At 46.1% G+C, this 17,894-nt stretch overlaps 2 protein-coding genes and 1 non-coding gene across 5 annotated transcripts in view; 1 reads left to right on the plus strand and 2 right to left on the minus strand.

Moving 5' to 3' along the window:
* SACM1L (SAC1 like phosphatidylinositide phosphatase) overlaps positions 1-8,167 on the minus strand; it is a 71,634-nt gene extending 63,467 nt beyond the window's left edge. For all 3 annotated transcript variants that reach the window (XM_081526024.1, XM_081526022.1, XM_081526023.1), the window contains exon 1: positions 7,926-8,167. Coding sequence is in view for 2 of the 3 variants with exons in the window: in XM_081526022.1 (XP_081382148.1) it covers positions 7,926-7,957 (32 nt within the window). In the remaining variant the exon portion in view is untranslated. The remainder of the gene's footprint in view (positions 1-7,925) is intronic.
* Positions 8,168-8,381: 214 nt separating this feature from the next.
* Positions 8,382-8,454, plus strand: TRNAR-ACG (transfer RNA arginine (anticodon ACG)). Its single transcript has one exon. It is a non-coding gene; the product is annotated as a tRNA-Arg (tRNA).
* A 3,011-nt stretch (positions 8,455-11,465) lies between these two features.
* Positions 11,466-17,894, minus strand: part of LIMD1 (LIM domain containing 1) — a 71,376-nt gene continuing 64,947 nt past the window's right edge. Inside the window, exon 8 of the mRNA XM_081526016.1 lies at positions 11,466-16,315. Within this exon, the coding sequence (XP_081382142.1) occupies positions 16,178-16,315 (138 nt within the window). The 3' untranslated portion in view covers positions 11,466-16,177. The remainder of the gene's footprint in view (positions 16,316-17,894) is intronic.

Here is a 17,894-nt window from a genome sequence, read left to right on the forward strand (position 1 = left end):
TAATTACAAGTAACAGCTCAGAAGCCAATCAACTCATCATAACAGCAGGTATCATTCCAACTCTTGTTTAGTCCCTCAGTCCTGTCAGACTCTGCGACCCCATGGACTATAACCTGCCAGGCTCCTCTGTCCATGGGATTTCCCAGGCAAGAATACTGGAGTGGGCTGCCATTTCCTCCTCCAGGGGATCGTCCCAACCTAGGGATCGAACCCACTTCTCTTATGTCTCCTGCACTGGCAGGCGGGTTCTTACCACTAGTGCCACGTGGGAAGCTCTTCTGCAGTTATACTGTAACCAATAAGAGGAGAAAGAGGAATTGGGTTTTCTCTGATTAGAAGCTCTACAAAGTATCACTAAAGCCAAGTTCTGCCTGGAGTTTTTCCAAAATTAACCAGTCAACAAGCTACACCAAGTTCTCAATGGCTTAAGTACACGGAAACTAAGAACACTCAATGGTGAACAAATATGTAGGCAAGGGACTTCCCTTGTGGGCCAGTGGTTAAGACTCCCGGTTCTCAATGCAGAGGGCATGGATTCCATCCCTGGCTTGAGGAACTTAAGATGCCACATGCCCTTCTCTGTGGCAAAAAAAAAAAAAGAAAAACCTAAGATAAAAATAAAGACTGATTCTCTGGTTTGCAAATATATATAGAGAGAGGGGCAAAATTTTCTTACTGTTGCAAAAGGAAAAAAATGGCCTCAACTGATGTGATGCTGTTCATTTCAGTAAAACTCTCTCAAATTACTTATGAGGTAGATTTTAGAAGTTAAAGAAATTCCCTGTGAGAAGATTATTTGATTATTAACTATGTTGTTGATATCAAATCTCTAAAGTTCAAAGTAATATCGCATACTAAAATAAATTGCTGAGGTCCTAAGAATCCAGTAGGTATCAACACTTCTCTCTAACTCAACAGGAATACTACCTGGTGTCTTTCAAGACAGGCAATTTGACATCAACCCCAAGTTCTGGCTTCTGTTAAGATGACAGTTAGTTTTTGGAAGACACATCAAAACAGGCCCGAGCTTGCACTCTCTTCTTGATCCCAGAGACCATGGACTTCAAAGCCCATTAGGTTTTAAAAATAAAGGGCTGTTAGGCCCATGGCGATGTGTGGCCAAGATGTCAAAGGTAGGAAGACTGTGAACTCACCTCCTCCCACTGGCACGCCGACATCACACTTACAGAGCAACTACCGATGAGACAAGAGGAAAGGCCAGCAGAAGAGATCCTCTACAACTAAAGACACAAAGAAGGAACCACCAGAAGAGCGGCAGGAGGGGAGGAGACGCAGGATAGCCAAGATCCAAACCACTGGGCAGGTGACCCACCAAAGGGAGGAGAACTCAACTGCAGAGGCTCTGCCCAAGGCGCGAGGGGCTCCAGCCCCACATGAGTGGGCTCTCTAGTTGGGCGCTCCTCCACCGGGAAGCTCAGCCCCTACAGCGTTTCACTTCGAAGGCCAGTGGGCCCTACTTTCAGGAGAGCCAGGGGGCTGTGGGAAATAGACCCCACTCTTAAAGGGTGCACATGGGATCTCACACGCTCCAGGACAGGAGCGATCATCTGAAAGGTGCCTGAGTCAGACTCACCTGCTGCCCCAGAAGGGCAGGAGGCAACGGGAGCGCACCCTAGGGAGATGGGTGGTGGCAGACATCTTTCACTCTATCACAAGGTCACTGGCGCTGGCAAGTGCCACTCTGGAGTCCTCTTAGCTTATCAGCACAAGGACCTCGCCCCACTAGCTGTCTAGCCTGGCCTGACCCCACAAGCGTCAGTACTGGGCCACCTCGGGCCAAGCAACTGGCCAGGCAGAGACACAGCCCACCTACCCACCAGCAGACATGCTGTCTTAAGACCCCTGAGTCCACAGCTGCCCCAGGGCCCAGCCCTGTACACCAAAGGGCACGGGATCAGCCCTAGACACCAGGATCCCGGGACTAGCCCCAGGACCCCCAGGACCCTGCAGCCAGAGGCCCTGGGACCCAGCTCCACCCACTAGTGGGCTGGCACCGGCCCCAGGACCAGCCTCACCCACTAGTGAGTAGGCACCACCCCTGGGGCCGCCTAGGTCCCAGCCCCACAGTCCAGTGGGCAGACAACAGCCCCGGGACCACTGCAGCCCTACAGCCTGCCATATCAGAACCCAGCCGCACATTCTGAGAGGGAGCTCTGCCCACCAGCAGGGCAACTCCGGCTCTGGGCCACCGTGCGCTCTGCAGCCAGTGGATACAGCCAGTAAAATCACCTACAGCCACAATAAGTAGTTAAGGGATACGCAAAACAAAAAGGTGTAAAGGATGATGTTAGATGAGTAAATATGTGGGGAGGGGGCGAGGAGGAGAGGAGTAAAAGTGCAGCTGGTGAAAATGCTTTTCACATAAGAGATCAGCAGCTAAAATAATAATAGACAGAGACTTCTATATATAAATCTTGCAGTAACCCCAAACCAAATATCTATAACAGATACACACACACACACGCACGCACAGGACTTCTTTCAAGTGCACACGGAACATTCTCCAGGACAGTGTGTTGGGAAAACTGGACAGCTACATGTAAAAGAACCGAACTGAACTATTCTCTCACACCATGCACAAAAGTGAATTCAAAGCAGATTAAAGATTTAAAGGGAAGATCTGAAGACATAAAATTTCTAGAAGAAAACACAGGCAGAATGCTTTCTGACATCCATCTGAGTAATTTTTTTTTTATATGTCTCCTCAGGCAAAGGAAACAAAATCAAAGATAAACAAATGTAACTACATTAAACTAAAAAGCTTTTGCACAGTGAAGGAAAACTATGAACAAGAGGTAGCCTACTGAATGAGAGAAGTTATATGCAAATGATATATATGATATAAAGAACTGTAACAACTCAAGAGAAAAAAAAATGAACCTGATTAAAAAATGAGCAGAGGATCCGAATAGACATCTTTCCGAGAAGATACTCAGATGGCCAATATGCACATGAAGAGATGCTCAACATCACTAATCATGAAGGAAATGCCAATCAAAACCACAATGAGACACCGACTCTCACTTGTCAGATGGCTATTATCAAAAAGACAACAAAGAACAAATATTGGCGAGAATGTGGAGAAAATGGAACCCTGTGCACTGGTGATAAATTAGTGCAGTCACTATGAAAAAGAGAAGGGAGGTTCCTCAAAAAATTAAAAACAGAACTACCATATGATCCAGCAATTCCATTCCTGGGTCTTTAACTGAAGAAAACAAAAACAGTAATTAGAAAAGATTAATGCACTCCTACATTCAGTGCAACATTATTTACAAAAGCCAAGATATGGAAACAACCCAAGTGCTCATCAATAGAGAAATGGCTAAAGATGATGTGTTTTGTATATATATACAATGGAATATTACTCAGCCATAACAAAAGAATGAAATCTTGCCACTGTAAAACCAATGAACTGAAAGGGTATTATGGTAAGTGAAATGAGTCAGAAAGAGAAAGGCAAAATCTGTGTGACTTCAACTGTATGTAGAATCTACAGGACAAAGCAAATGAACAAACGAAACGGAACAGAAGCAGAATCACAGATACAGAGAACGGGGTGGGGGTGGGGGTTGCAAGAGTAGAGGGAGTTACGGGGAAGAAAGGATACTTGAGGGGGATTGACAGGTACAGACTTCTAGTCAGAAAAGAAATGAGTCAAGGGTATGAAGTGTACCGTGTGGGAAATACAGTTGATAGTTATTAATATCTTTGTATGATGAAACAGCATAACCAGACTTATACACTATGAAAAGCACAAAAATACCAAATCATTATGTTGCGTACCAGAAACTAATGTAGTGTTGTAGGTCAATTATACTTCAAAAACAAACTCATAAAAAAGAGATCAGATTTGTGGTTATGGGAGGCCAGGCAGGGGGAGGTAGAATTGGATGAAGGCAGTCAGGAAGAGAGATGTGTGAAAAATCTCAATGCTCATCGTACTGGATAGACTACATACACCTTCATCACAGACTAGCCTAGTCTACATCTGTTCTCAGGGTTCTAGCTCCTCTGCCCTGGTTGACCTCATAGCTATGACAATTTTTTAAAAAAGAAAGGCCAATTCTTAACTGAGGAAACAGTGTTTCTTTAGATATAAGCTGCAGCCTGATTCACTTTCTAGATTTCCTGCCTCACACATTTTTCACCTGACATTTTTTTCCCCCCTGTGTCAATTTTATTTTATTTTTTTTTAATTTACTTATTTTAGTTGGGAGCTAATTACTTTACAATTCACCTGACATTTTAAAAGGAAAAAACACCTTTCAATGTTTCTAATAATGGATTTCTGTTAATTGTCTTGTAATTTCAAATTTGTCATTGTTTGACATCAAGCTTACATAAATGATTTAAATGAAATAGGATACTCAGAACTGCCTGGATGTTTAAGTTGTATCAACTTCAAATTCTAGACAAATTAATATTGTTTTCTACATGTTCCAATTAAAATTGAACATGTCCATTATTTTCAATTGTAAGTAACTCATTTCCAAACCACCTTGGGACTAAGATGAGAGCAAACTGCTGATAAGAGAAGAAAAGGTAATGTACAAGGAACAACGCAGTGTGATGGAAAGATGAGTGGACTCTGGGCCTGCTGCGTCCCATGGCCAGTTCTGACACCGTTGGGCTGTGTGACCTAACTGTGGGGCCAAGGGCAATGACCTCCCTGTCTTCAACAATGACAGAAGATCTATGTTAACCTGGACTTCAGAGGCACTGGAAAGATAATACCATACAAGAAATGACTTAAGTTGCTGCTGCTACGTCACATACTCCAGATTACCCCAGACTGTGATCTTTTTCAAGTGCTAGTACTAGAAAGTAGCACTACAGAAAAGTGCTACTTTCTGTACTAGAAAGTTCTTTTCATTTACTCAGGTGCTCCACTGAGGACCTGCCATGCACCAGGCTTTATGCTAGGAACTGAGGTGGACTAGAGAAAAAACCAACATTAAGATGTTTCTAATACGTTCTACATACTTGTAACTCGGTTGGAGAAACAAAGTATACATAATGATTTCATCATTTCTAGGCGGCAAAGTGAGTGCTTCCAACAGTGCTATGGATCAGTCATTCTGTCCATTAGATCCTAAGTACACTGTTAATGAATCCTAAGAGACAGAACGTGCAAACCCAAATGGACATCTGGGGTCTAGTCCCTGTGATAGTATACTGTTATAGGAGCTCAGTGAAGAGACAGACACTGGGGGAAAAGCTTCACAGAGAAAAGGAGTTATCTGTTAAGCATGCTGGTTTTGTCTACAGTCTGTCAAACCTTATAATAATGATACTGTGAAGTAGAAACCTTCCCGTTTTACAGATTAAATCCCATTTCGGAAAGAGTAAGTAACAGGGTCAGGACCCAAACCAAGCAGCAAGGGAATATAAGTCTGTTGTGACTAAAAAAGCTTGCACTCTCTCAGCTCTACCACAAATGTGATCAGCATGTAAAGAAGGGAGAGAGGAAGAAGACCTGGATAGGAAGATCAAAATAAGACCAAGCTGGAAGTAAAAAGAGGGTGGCAAAGTCAGATGAAATGAGAAACAAACAAAAGGCATTGAGCAGTTATGGGAAATAAGGTTAGGGGACAGACTGTGAAGAGGCAAGAATACAGGTGGCTAAGAAATGTGGACTTAATCCTATGGGTCAATAAAATGGAACTGGAGACTGTAAGCAGGAGAGCAGAGGATGAAATGCAGGCATTAGGAAGGTGAACATCAAATGACAGAGATGGGCTGGGGAAAAAATGTACGGCGTAACAAAGAACAAATTTTTAAAATCCCAAGCACTTCAGTATTTAAATAAAGCCAGTAACAATACTTCCATTATAAGATAATCATACTATCTCTCGTACAGATCTCTTAAAACACATCTCTAGGCACTTTAGAAAATGACCATTGTGTCCCACTAATTCTTATGTGGGTCAGAAACCACTTCTACCTCCAATGCATCAAAAAAACAGAACAAAACAAAACCCTCAGGTCAGAGAGGCCACATTTTGAAATCACACCTCAGAGCAGCAAGGGCAAAACTGAAGAAATAAGAACAAGCTCCAACACACACACTCCTTGACAAAGAAAAACAAAGTTGTAAAAAAGTTGTATCTTCATTTACAGAAGCACTTAGAACTGTTTTTTCAGGCAGAAAAAGTTAAGAACTGACAAACTGGAGCATGACTTTCATATAACCCCAGATTTGCTTTTCACCCAAACAAATTTATAGTTTCCACTTCTCACAAAAATCAATACAAAAGCATCAGGCTCACCATGTAAGTGCCAAATTTCCTCTCTCCTTTATGTGGAGCGCCCTGCCCCACCTTTTTAAGGTCTGGGGACTGCATTCAGTGCCTCCTAGGTAGTTATTGCTCTTAACTCTCAAGTTCTCCATCCCATTCAATTTTGGCCACAGGAAAATTCGACTGCATTTCATAACCTAATGCTGAGCTGCCATCAAGCCAAGGCTCCAAACTGCTTCAACACAATTGACACCTGGTGTAGGATCACATTAAACCCTTCAGTGACTATCAGGAAGACAACAACAACCTAATTAACCAGGATAGCCCACGTGACACTAGTCTGACCAGTACCACAGTCAAAGACAGCTTGCTAGACTCAATTAACCAACAAGGATCACCTTGCAAAGGAGAACCAGGAGAGAATGTGTGCAGTATACAGCTGGGGTTTTCCAAGGGAATTAGAGTCAAGAGACTGTGGCAAGGTGGGGGGCGGGGAGCGGCTGAGGAAAAAGTAATCATCTTTTACCCAAAACATCTGACATAGACATGACCTCACTTCCAATTCTGCAGCCTTAACTTTTATCTGAACCTTCCAGAAAGTTAAGTGAGCTTGAGATTCTGTGAGCATAGGAAGTGTCCAAACCACATCTTCCAGTCCTCCTTTCCCTGGAGAGGAAATGTGATATCTCTGCCTAAGTCCCAAGATATTTTAACTTATTTAAGGATAGATATGCTTCTGGAAAATCACATTTGCTTCTGCTGCCCAAGACATTCTGAGGTACCAATCACTGGATTTTCAGTCTAGAGGTAAAACATTAAAACACAAACTGCGTAGAACAAAGTTATTCACAGACAAGCAAAGTGCAGGGGCTGACGGTAACGCTAAGGGAAACACACGTTACTGCTTTTTAATCCAGGACAAACCTCAAACCCTACAAACACCTAATTCACAACTCTTAACAACCAGAGCCTATTTTCTCAAAGCCTCGAGAGCTTGGCTTTACCGAAAACTCCATCTGCAGAGCCAAAAATTCTCGACTAGTAGCCCCTGTCAACACGGACTTAGGAATCTGCTTTATGCTTGGGCGGCATAACATTTAGAGCCAAGTAAACTTTTTTAGGACCTTGAGAGTACTGGCTTGTCCTTTCAAATTTTTCCTGCAGCCTCAAGACTGGTCGGGAAGGCTTCAATGGCCAGCTAGACCAGGTTTATCCACTTGTGTGTGTGCCTTTAAAATACTGCCATTGGCCCATGAAACAAGAAAGGAAAAAAAAAAAACTTTTTCTCTTCTAAGCAATAAGGATAAATTTAGACGCCACCTCTGCAAAAAAAGTAAAATGGGAAGGAGGGCGTCCCGAGGGCTGCATGCTAACGCCGAGCCCGGCGTGCAGCTCTGCGCCCCCGCCGCGGGCGCTGAGGCCGAGTCCAGCGGAGAGAGGCTGGTGGGACTGTCGCTCCCCGGTCTGTGGCGACTCCGGCAGGGCCCCAGGGGTGGTCGCGCCCGGCGAGGAAGGCGGGGAGCGCGCGGGGCTCCCACACCCGGCCCGCCGCCGCGGGCGGGGACTCAGGAAGCCTCCCCGCGGCCGGCGGCCGACACCTGCCCCCCACCCCGCTGCCCTGCAGGCCCCCTCGGGCAACGGCCCCTGGCCCGCGGAACTCACAGCTTCAGCCGCTCGTAGGTCGTGGCCGCCATCCTGCACCGCAGCCTCCTTCCCCGGTTTCCGACTGCGCCGCCCCTCGCCGCCACCTCGGCTCCGGCACTACCGGTCACCCTCCTACAGCGACCGCAGGTCCCAGCCTCTTCCCACCGCCCCGCCCCGCCAGGCTGAGAGAGAAAACGGGACGCAGCGGTGGACACACTTAGTGCGCGCGCACTGAGCGCCACAGGCGCACATTCCGACGCGACGCCGTGAGAGGGCGAGGAATAGTGAGGTGACGTAGCGGCTGAGCATTGGCTGAGCGCGTTGGCTGGGAGAGGCGGAGCCTTGGGAGCTTGTAGATCCGAACCACGCAGCGAGCGCTCTGCTCAGCGGCGGAAATGCAGTGCTAGTGTCGTGGATCCTGTCGTTAGGTGCGTAAGGCGTGATCTGGGCCCCAGTGCAAACCTAACTTGCACAGGGCCAGTGGCGCAATGGATAACGCGTCTGACTACGGATCAGAAGATTCTAGGTTCGACTCCTGGCTGGCTCGGGGTGTACTTTTTGTCATGTCTGGGCTTGATGTTAACAGGGTGTCCTTAGAAAGGACTCTGATGAGAAGGGTAATGTCTCGAATCTTAAGGCTTGTTGTGTTGCTGTTCATTCGCTAAATCTTGTCCGACTCTTGGCGACCCTATGGGCTGTAGCAGGCCGGTCTCCTTTGTCCTCCGCCATCTTCCGGAGTTTGTTCAAATTTATGTCCATCGAGTCAGTGATGCTATCTCATCCTCTGCTGCCCCCTTGTCTTTTTGCCTTCAGTCTTTCCCAGCATCAGAGTCTTTTCCAGTGAGGCGGCTATTCGCATCAGGTGGCCAGAATATGGCAACTTAAGCATCGGTCCTTCCAGTGGATATTCGGGGTTGATTTCCTTAAGCCTGCTCTGTCCGAAATGTCATCTGTTGAAGTGGGTTTGGAACCCGGAGTTGTCTCAGGTGCTTTGTAAATTGCAAAGTGCCCTAATTAATGATGCACACGAGGAGACTCTGTAAGCGGGGTACATTTAGGAAAACACAGCTAGGATGGTGGTAGTTGGGGGGTATGCTCTGGCCAGAAGTTAGCTAGCAGATGACACAACTGCGCATTTAAGGCAGGAGTTCTGGCCCTATTTCCTTCCAGTGGAGCAGAAACCGCGAAGAGCCGCGCAGTCCATTTCCCGGGATCCGGCGAGCTCTAAGCTGCAGCGGAGGCGGGAACGCTGCAGTGCGACTGCGCGCGTTGGCTGGGGGTCCGCAAAGTGCTCGGGGTCTGCAGCCCTGTCCTTTCAGAGGGTGTTTTTACGGTACCAAGACCCCAGGGAATCTAATATATTACAGCTCCTTTTATTGGTGCCTGAGTTGAAAGACCTCAGGAGGACGGAAGGTCTGTGTTGGAAAGGAGAGTGAAACCTGAAACGTAACATCTGACACTGTCCATTCACTAATCATTCAATCGATCAGTTAAACTCTCCAATACGTTTTTCCTCCTGAAGAAATTACAGGACATTTGTAAAATACAGAAAAGTACTGGGAATTTAAAAAAAATCCAAATGCCCATCACGAGATCATTACTATTTAACGTCATAATCCCTCATTACAATCAGCGTCATAATTTTTTCTTATGGACTCATACTTTTTAATATAAATAAACCTATACACGTATTTTTCCCAAATCTTTTTAATTGAAGGATAATTGCTTTACAGAATTTTGTTGTTTTCTGTCAAACCTCAAGTATTTTTTCCAAATTTGAGATTGTTTGACAATTGTCTTTGTGTTCTCATTTTGTTCCCTTAGCTTTCATCTGAGATTTATGGTCATTAAATATTCCTTGAAAATAGCCTGTGAAAAAACTAGATATTTTAAATATTAACCTCTTTGTTGGGAATTTGGGTTGTCAGTTTAATACTTTAAAAAAAATAATGCTGTTGAATTATTTCTGATATGTCTTAAAATTTTTTAGATGTTGAATGATCTGACAGACATTTTTAAGGTCCATTTCATGGATGTTTTTAAGACTGGTACATATTTTCACATTGCCTGCCAAAAAACTAGATACACGTTTCCATCAATAGCATCAGTTTCCTTGAATGCTAATGAGTATTATAAATTTCATTAATTTTTGCAATTTTCATAATTGAAAAATGGAACTTCCTTTTGCTTATATTTATTACTTGATGTATATATTTTATCTTGATATATGTGCTAATTTTAATAGATTTGTTGAACTTTTAAATATATTAAGGATTTTAATTCTTTAGCTGTCAAACACATTGCAACATTTTTAGTTTATTTACATTTTCCTTTCCCTTATATTTTTAAACCTCCAGTAATTTTCACTTTTATGTACTTAATAATTACTTTATGATTTTTTCTTTTCAAATTGTTTTGATTGTATTGCTTTTTTCCATGTACTTTGATCCATTTGTAATTTATTTTGTTGATCATCCCCATGGAAATATCATGTAAGTCTTCAAACCTGTAGCTTGAGCAGTGGCTTTCCTGGTAGCTCAGACGGTGAAGAATTTGCCTGCAATTCAAGAGATCTAGGTTCAGTCCCTCTGATGGGAAGATCCCCTGGAGAAGGGAATAGCTACCCACTCCAATATTCTTGCCTGGAGAATTCCACAGAGGAGCCTGGAAGGCTACTTTCCCTTTCTTTCAAGAGCTGTCTGCTACTTGAACTGTGTGTGTGTGTGCTCAGTCATGTCTGACTCTTTGTGACCCCCTGGAGTGTAGCCCGCCAGGCTCCTCTGTCCGTGGAATATTCCAGACAAGAATATTGGAGTAGGTTGCCATTTCCTCCTCTGGGGGATCTTCCTGACTCAGGAATTGAACCTGCATCTCTTGAGTCTCCTGCAGTGGCAGGCAGATTCTTTACCAAGCCACCCGGGAAGCCTTACTTGGACTAATTCAGTCAATTCCACAATAGCCCTATAAGTTAAGTTCGGTTGTTATAGCCATTTTTACAGATGAGGGAACAAAATTTGTTTACATTGCTTGAGCAATTAGGTGGTGGAGCCTGAGTTAGATCTTGAATCCGGGCTTTTGATCCCAAAGCTGCCCTGCCCAAGGGCTTCCTGTGCACCAGAGCGTTGACCACATGAAAAGACTCAGGGTCATTCCCTCTCTGGTCATGCATGGCAATCACATATGCCCCTCACCCCTTCTTCCATGCTAGAGCAACCAGGAGAACTCATCTCTAGTCCTGGGCACACCCCAGCCCAGACGTTTTCCCCAAGTACCATCTTCATCCCTTGTAGCGTCAGTTGTAGAAAAACAGCAGCCTATGTCTGTAAAGTCAGAATAGCCACTCTCGTTGCTTGCCCCTTCCCCTTGCAAGACCTGCCTTCCTACACATGGCTGCCTTAAATCTAGAGGGTCACTCACCTCTGGGATTCAATATCCTGTGATAAACCATAATGGCAAAGAAAAAAAAAAATCCAGAGCTCTAAAAGACCAAATCCTGTTAGCGAAAAGCACCATCTACTTATTACTCCACACACAGAAAAGAAGATCCAGGAAACATCATTATGGTGGAGATCACTTTAATAGTCTACAACTTAAGGCAGTTTTATTGTCATGAAATTTTGAATAGTTTTACAGTAACAGTAAAAATTTTTAATAATTTTATCATAACAGTCTTTTGAATAATTTTATAGTTATAATATTCTGAATAATTTTATAGTAACAGTAAAATTATGAATAATTTTACAGTAACAATATTTTGAATCAATCAAAGTAAAAAGAAGAGGCACAGGGAGGGGACAGTGATTTCTCTGCCAAGTGAACTTTTCATCCACTCTATGGAAATTTCCCACATCTGTCCAGTTCTGGCTCAGAACAAATGATAGCTGACACATCTTCCTCATCTTTTTCCTATAGCTTTTAAAAGTTGTTAATACTTTAGATAGTAACTGGGAAATCAGGACTCATTCCTGGCACAAAGGAGAAGACAAAGCATGTGGTTTCCTGGCCAACAGTTTGAATAAGTACATCAGACAGCAATAGTTTGGGGTCAGGTCTTGCACACATTCTTTGCAAGAGCACCAGCAGCCGTCATAGCCCTCATAAACTTTCACACTTGTAGGAACCGGCACACAAACACAGCCTGCCAAGAAGTGTGAATTCCGTGTCATTCTCTCAAATTCTAACATGACTGTTTTTCATCTTGGGCGACTCGAGCCCAGGGAAACAAGCCAATGGCAGGACCTGAAAGCGATCGGAACTCTTTGATTACATCGCTGGCCACCCAGGACTCAGGAGAACAACTTCAGTGCACTCGGCTCAAAGTGGTTTTCACTCAAGTGCTATAACCACAGAGAGACAGAGTCCTGCTGCTACGTGCAGACAATGACCCAAAAGGGCTCAATGCCCTTCCTTACAACAAATGAACAAATCACTTTCTACTCAGCCACGGATGGGAGGATAAGAGCAGAGAGAATCCTGATATTATAGGTCCAACTGGCTCAGGGCACCCAGGCAGTCTTTGAAGGACCCTAGCTGGGGTGGAAAAAAATGACAAGAAACAAACTAAGGGGCAAAGTGAAGCAAGGGAGAAGGTTGAAGGCTGGCTCTGGGGTCTGGAATCAGCTATAATTCTTGTTTTATCTCAAGTCCAAACTCAAAAGAGGGCTATCTGCTCTACCTTTTAAAACAAACATTCATCCTAGTCTAGGAAGTGCTTGTGTGTGCTCTGTGTGCGCGCTAAGTTGCTTCAGTTGTGTCCAACTCATTACAATACTGTGGACTGTAGCCCGCCAGGCTCCTCTGTTCATGGGATTCCCCAGGTAAGAATACTGGAGTAGGTTGCCATTTCCTCCTCTAGGGGATCTTCCTGACCCGTGGATCGAACCCGGGTCTATTATGTCTCCTGCATTTGGCAGGTGGATTCTTTACCACTAGTGCCACCTAGAAAGCCCATGTTCTTTCTGCACACCTATAAATAACTACCCATTACAGCTTGATTTGGTTAATAATTTATAGAAAGTTTAAAATACCTGGTAAGTGTGCATCTATTCATGGCTTTTGTGCCAGGGCCTGAGGAGGAGACGGAACTGGCACAAGATTCCTACCCAGTACCTTCTCCAGGGGAACATATAAAAGAGAAGCTGCTGCTCACATTTCTAGAATGCCTAGAAATTCTGCTGCTGTTCTTCAATGGAGGAAATATTTGCTGAGATACCGAAATTGCCTCAATCAAGGCCACTTTAAACATTTCATTTAAAAAATCAGTCACTGGTTTTTAAACTACAGTTGATCTTTGAACAACCCTAGGGTTAATCCTCATATAACTTACAGTCAGCAGTCTGTAACCGTGGTCCCTCTGCGTTGTGGATTCAACCAACCACAGATTGTGTAGTACCGACTGCAGCATTTAACTACTGAAAAATAGCCACATGTCAGTGGACACAGGTAATTCAAACCTTTGTTGTTCAAAGGTCAACTGTTACCCAATTTGCAAACAAATCCTCTACTTCTGACGTGGCTCCAAGGCAATTTTCTTCACTCTGCTTGACTTGAAAGTGGAGCAAAGGCGTGTCATCAAAGCCAGAAATCAACCTAGGTTGGCCGAGGCGGGTTAAGACATACTGACTGGCTCCACCTGTCCACCAGCCTCACCAAGGCTGAGCTGGATGATGTATGGGAAGGGAGGGGTGACCCCAGGGTTCACTTCCCCAGCCCCCCTACACTCATGGGCTTTTAAGAGACTCAGCCTGTGAAAAGGAACCAATGGAAGCAAACATCACAGCCTGGGTTGAAGTGACATCTGGCCAAAGTATTCCAACAGAATGAAATTAACCGAAATGGAAAAGACAGGCCACAGTGCCAGTTCTCTGCTTCTTGCAGGCAACTGCCACCGAATGAGGCAAAACACGGCTTAGGAGTAGAGCAGGGCCAGCGAAGAGCCTGTGAGTCCCCTGTGCCTTTGGGTTCCACAGACCCCCCCCCCCCGAGGTCTCAGCGACCCAATCCCCTGCCTCTGGGTGTGAGGTCAGGACGCAGAGAGCAGCCGCTGGCCGCTGTGTTCCCACTGGGCTGGTAGCAGTGAGATGGCCCCTACCTTCCTGCAGCAAGGCCCAGGGCTCCTCCCCATGGGCTGAGAGGGTGAGTGCCAGCCAACCTTTGTCTTCCACTTTCTTCTCATTGAAATACCAAAGGGTACTGACCTCTGGCCTTGGGCGTGTGACACACAGGGCACACTTTGGCCTTGAAATCCTGCCAGTGTGTGGCCCTTAGCCCTTGCCACCCTGAGGGAACCAGGATGATGAAATGAACAAGGCAATAGCACCCAGTATCAATCAGATCTGTTCCCAGCTGACCGTTAGTTATGATTTCCGTGTACTGACCCGCTGTGCTGACCTGGGCGAAGCCAGAGATTCCTAACATACACCGGCTGAGTCCAGTGTGATGGCCAAGTCCCTCCTTAACCTGAAGCTCTTTTCTGTGAGGTATTTTTTTTGTGTGTGGGAGACTGGAAGTAGAGGGAAACAACTGTTTAAAAAAGAAGAAGAAAAAAAAGCAGACAAAAGCAGTGTACCTTAAACTGGTTTCTTCAGATGTAATGCCTGGGCCAAGAACTGGGCAAGAGAGAAACCTGTGAAATGAATATAATAACTTATGCTGATTCTCTCTCCCAGTCTGGCTTTGAGATCTCACACACACAAAGTCTCCTCGTTTATAATGGGCTAGGTCTCAGGATATGTGGGCACCCTTTCCCAAAGCCCATGTTAAATAAGCGAAACACAAGAGGATCCCCACAGAAGATCCTGAGACCTGCCTTTGCAGGAGCAACTCTGAAGTTCCAGACTCTCGAGAGCTCCAGAGGGAAAAAGGGCAAACAGGCGGGCAAAAGAGGCCTGGCGCCCGCACCAAGTTCTCATCCCAAAGCCCACTTGGATAGAACAGGATCAACCTCCATCAGGTCCCCCCGCCGCCTTTAAAGGCATGAAGATCTGCAGGGGCACCAGAATGCTATCCGGGTACGAGGAGGAAATTCCATCTCATTTCAAATCTCGGTTCTGCTTTAACCAGGTGAATTCCTCCTAAGATGCAGAGCACATGTTAGAACTTCCCTTTTGCAAGGATGCAATTAAAATTTGCAGCCATTCTACAGAAGTGAAGCTCTGGAGTGGAAGGAAGTCTTAAATTATGGTGTGTGTATGTGTGTGAGGGGGTGTGGTTGGAAAGGGGTGTTTGTGTGTGTTTGGGAGGGTGTGTGTGTTTGGGAGGGAGGTATATGTGTGTGTGTGTGGGAGGGTGTGTGTGTGGGAGGGTGTGTGTGTGTGGGAGGGTGTGTGTGTGTGGGAGGGTGTGTGTGTGTGTGTTTGGGAGGGGGTGTGTGTCTGTGTGTGTGTGTGTTTGGGAGGGTGTGTGTGTGTGTTTGGGAGGGTGTGTGTGTGTGTTTGGGAGGGGGTGTGTCTGTGTGGTTGGGAGGGTTTGTGTGTGAGTGTGTGTTTGCGAGGGTGTATGTGTGTGTGTGTTTGGGAGGGGGTGTGTGTCTGTGTGTGTGGGGGGGTGTATGTGTCTGTGTGTGTTTGGGAGGGGGTGTGTGTCTGTGTATGTGTGTTTGGGAGGGTGTGTCTGTCTGTGTGGTTGGGAGGGTGTGTGTGTGTGTGTGTGTTTGTGTGTGCGAGGGGGTGTGTGTCTGTGTGTCTGTGTGTGTTTGGGAGGGTGTGTGTGTGTTTGGGAGGGTGTGTGTGTGTGTGTGTGTTTGGGAGTGTGTCTGTGTGTGTTTGGGAGGGTGTGTGTGTGTGTGTCTGTGTGTGTCTGTGTGGTTGGGAAGGGGTGTTTAGGTGCAGCTATTTCCCAAAGCGGAGGGAAAGGACTGAACACACTGGCAGCTGAAATCTCTCCTCGGAGCATACGCTGAGTGCAAGTCTCCCTCTGAAGCATGAGCTCCTCCCAGAAGGACAGGAGGGTTCATTCAGACGCATTAATGAGATACGTCCGGTGCCATGTCCAGTGCCACGCACTTGCCACTTGCCGGGGCGTCTTCCTGAGTCATCCGATGAGGGTGTGGCAGCAGGAAAGGCACTTGGAAACTAGACAGCCCCAGACCAGCGGGGATCCCCTCCCTGGTTAAAGGAAAGGCACCCCCTGCACACACTCAGGAAATCACATGCCTCCCCCGGCTGCCCCGGCCCCAGTCCCGCCCCGGGGGTGATTGGAATTAACTGGTGGACTTCTCAGGGTGCAACCCTGGTTCCTCATCTGGCCGTGAGGTCTGAGGGAGGCTCTGGCTAGAAGTGGTGCTGGCGGTGGGCTGCAGGCGAGGGGCCCTTCTCCAGCCTCTTGACATGGCAGGAGTGGCAGAACAGGTGGTCCTCCAGGGGGTAGCATCGGTGACCGTCTTCATCATTGAGCTCCAGGCCGCAGTCCTGGAGTGAGGCAAAAACACACAGTGGTGGCGAAACAAAACAGACTGCAAGAGATCCTGTATGGCTTCTGATTTCAATACCTTTAAACCATGAAGTGTTTGCACCTTGCCTTACGTCCCTGGATGTGTTCCAGGGTCTCCTGGGTTATAGTCTATGGGGACTTGGATAGAATTTGTATCCTGCTATTGCATGAAAATTGTATAAATCTTAAGTTGAACTGGTTCATAGTGCTTTTCAGGTCTACTCTATTTTTCTACTTTTCTGTCTATTCATTCTGTTAATTTTTGAGAATTTGATACTGAAATTTCAACTAAAAATTCTTAATTTACCTACTTAAAAGTTGTAATATATAGTGGAACTATATGTAACTTTGATCTCTATTTTCCAAGTCTCCTGTAAATGTCTTATCATACTTTCATAATTAAAATGAAGAAACAGATTGCAAGAGTGACATGAAGGCGACACACAGACCCAGAAGCCAGCAGCGGGAGCTGTCTGACTCTGGGCAGAAAATGCTCCAGCCTGCCCAGTGAGGGTCTGGAATGTGCTGTGCAGCCCCTGAACCACTGGCCACAGGAAGCTCTCCAGCAGTGGCAATGGTGCTGCTAGGAAATGAGATGTCATGGCAGTGCAAACACACACCAGATTTCTACCGCTTAGGATGGAAAAAGGATATAAAATAGCTCAGAAAGAACCCTTTATCTAGACGGCACGTTGAATCAATCACGTATTGGATATATCACTTCAGTCCAGTCGCTCAGTCGTGTCCGACTCTGCGACTTGAATAAAAGCACGGTCGAGCAAGTGCCTTAAGCTTTTTCTCCAGCACCTGGGGTACCACTGACAGTGAGTCCCACCTACTTCTTCAGTGCTGGCAGTGGGGTCAAGCTGTATGTCCCCCACACTTGCTGTTCTCCCTACCCACAGCTCACAAAACAAATCACTCCTTCTGTGGGTGAGTCCACTTAATTCTGCCTGAAACTCCACGGGCACTTTCATCGTGTGTCCTTCACAACCCCCGGCTCTCCTGACAGTGATGGGGCACCGGTGACTCCTTCAGCCTAACGTGTGACAACAGAGAAGGGACTGACGGGCCCACCTGCCCTCACACCAACCAGTGACATGCCTGTTTCCAAGTGTGGCGGGGGGTGGGGGGGCCGGGCGGAGAGGGTTTCTTCACGATTTTCAGGGCTCAGTTGAAGAAAGGGGCTCCTGGCGGACAAAACAGCCTACAAGCTGAAGGGGAGGGAGTCTATTTCCCAAATGACACACCTGCCTGAAAATCTGGCCCAAAAGGATCTGAAACCCACGCTTCCCGCCAGCCCCTCCCTCAACTCTGCAGCTTCAGGGAGAGCAGCCATGACCAGTTCAGGACTCGGTGGTTACAAAGGTGGAGAAAATAGTAAAAAGACTGTTCTACCCAAACATCTGTATCTTTTGCAACCTTCGCCCCCCGACCACCAAATCAGGCTTCACCCCACTTCTTCCATCAGCTCTGGGGCACAGCCCCTGGCCCGCATCTTGCCCCCGTCAACCCACAATGCTTCCTTCTCCGAATTTTATGATGCGTTCTGAGGGC

The sequence above is a fragment of the Giraffa tippelskirchi genome, chromosome 9, assembly GCF_054371585.1.
Source record: "Giraffa tippelskirchi isolate mGirTip1 chromosome 9, T2T-mGirTip1v1.2.pri, whole genome shotgun sequence".
Classification (NCBI taxonomy): domain Eukaryota; kingdom Metazoa; phylum Chordata; class Mammalia; order Artiodactyla; family Giraffidae; genus Giraffa; species Giraffa tippelskirchi.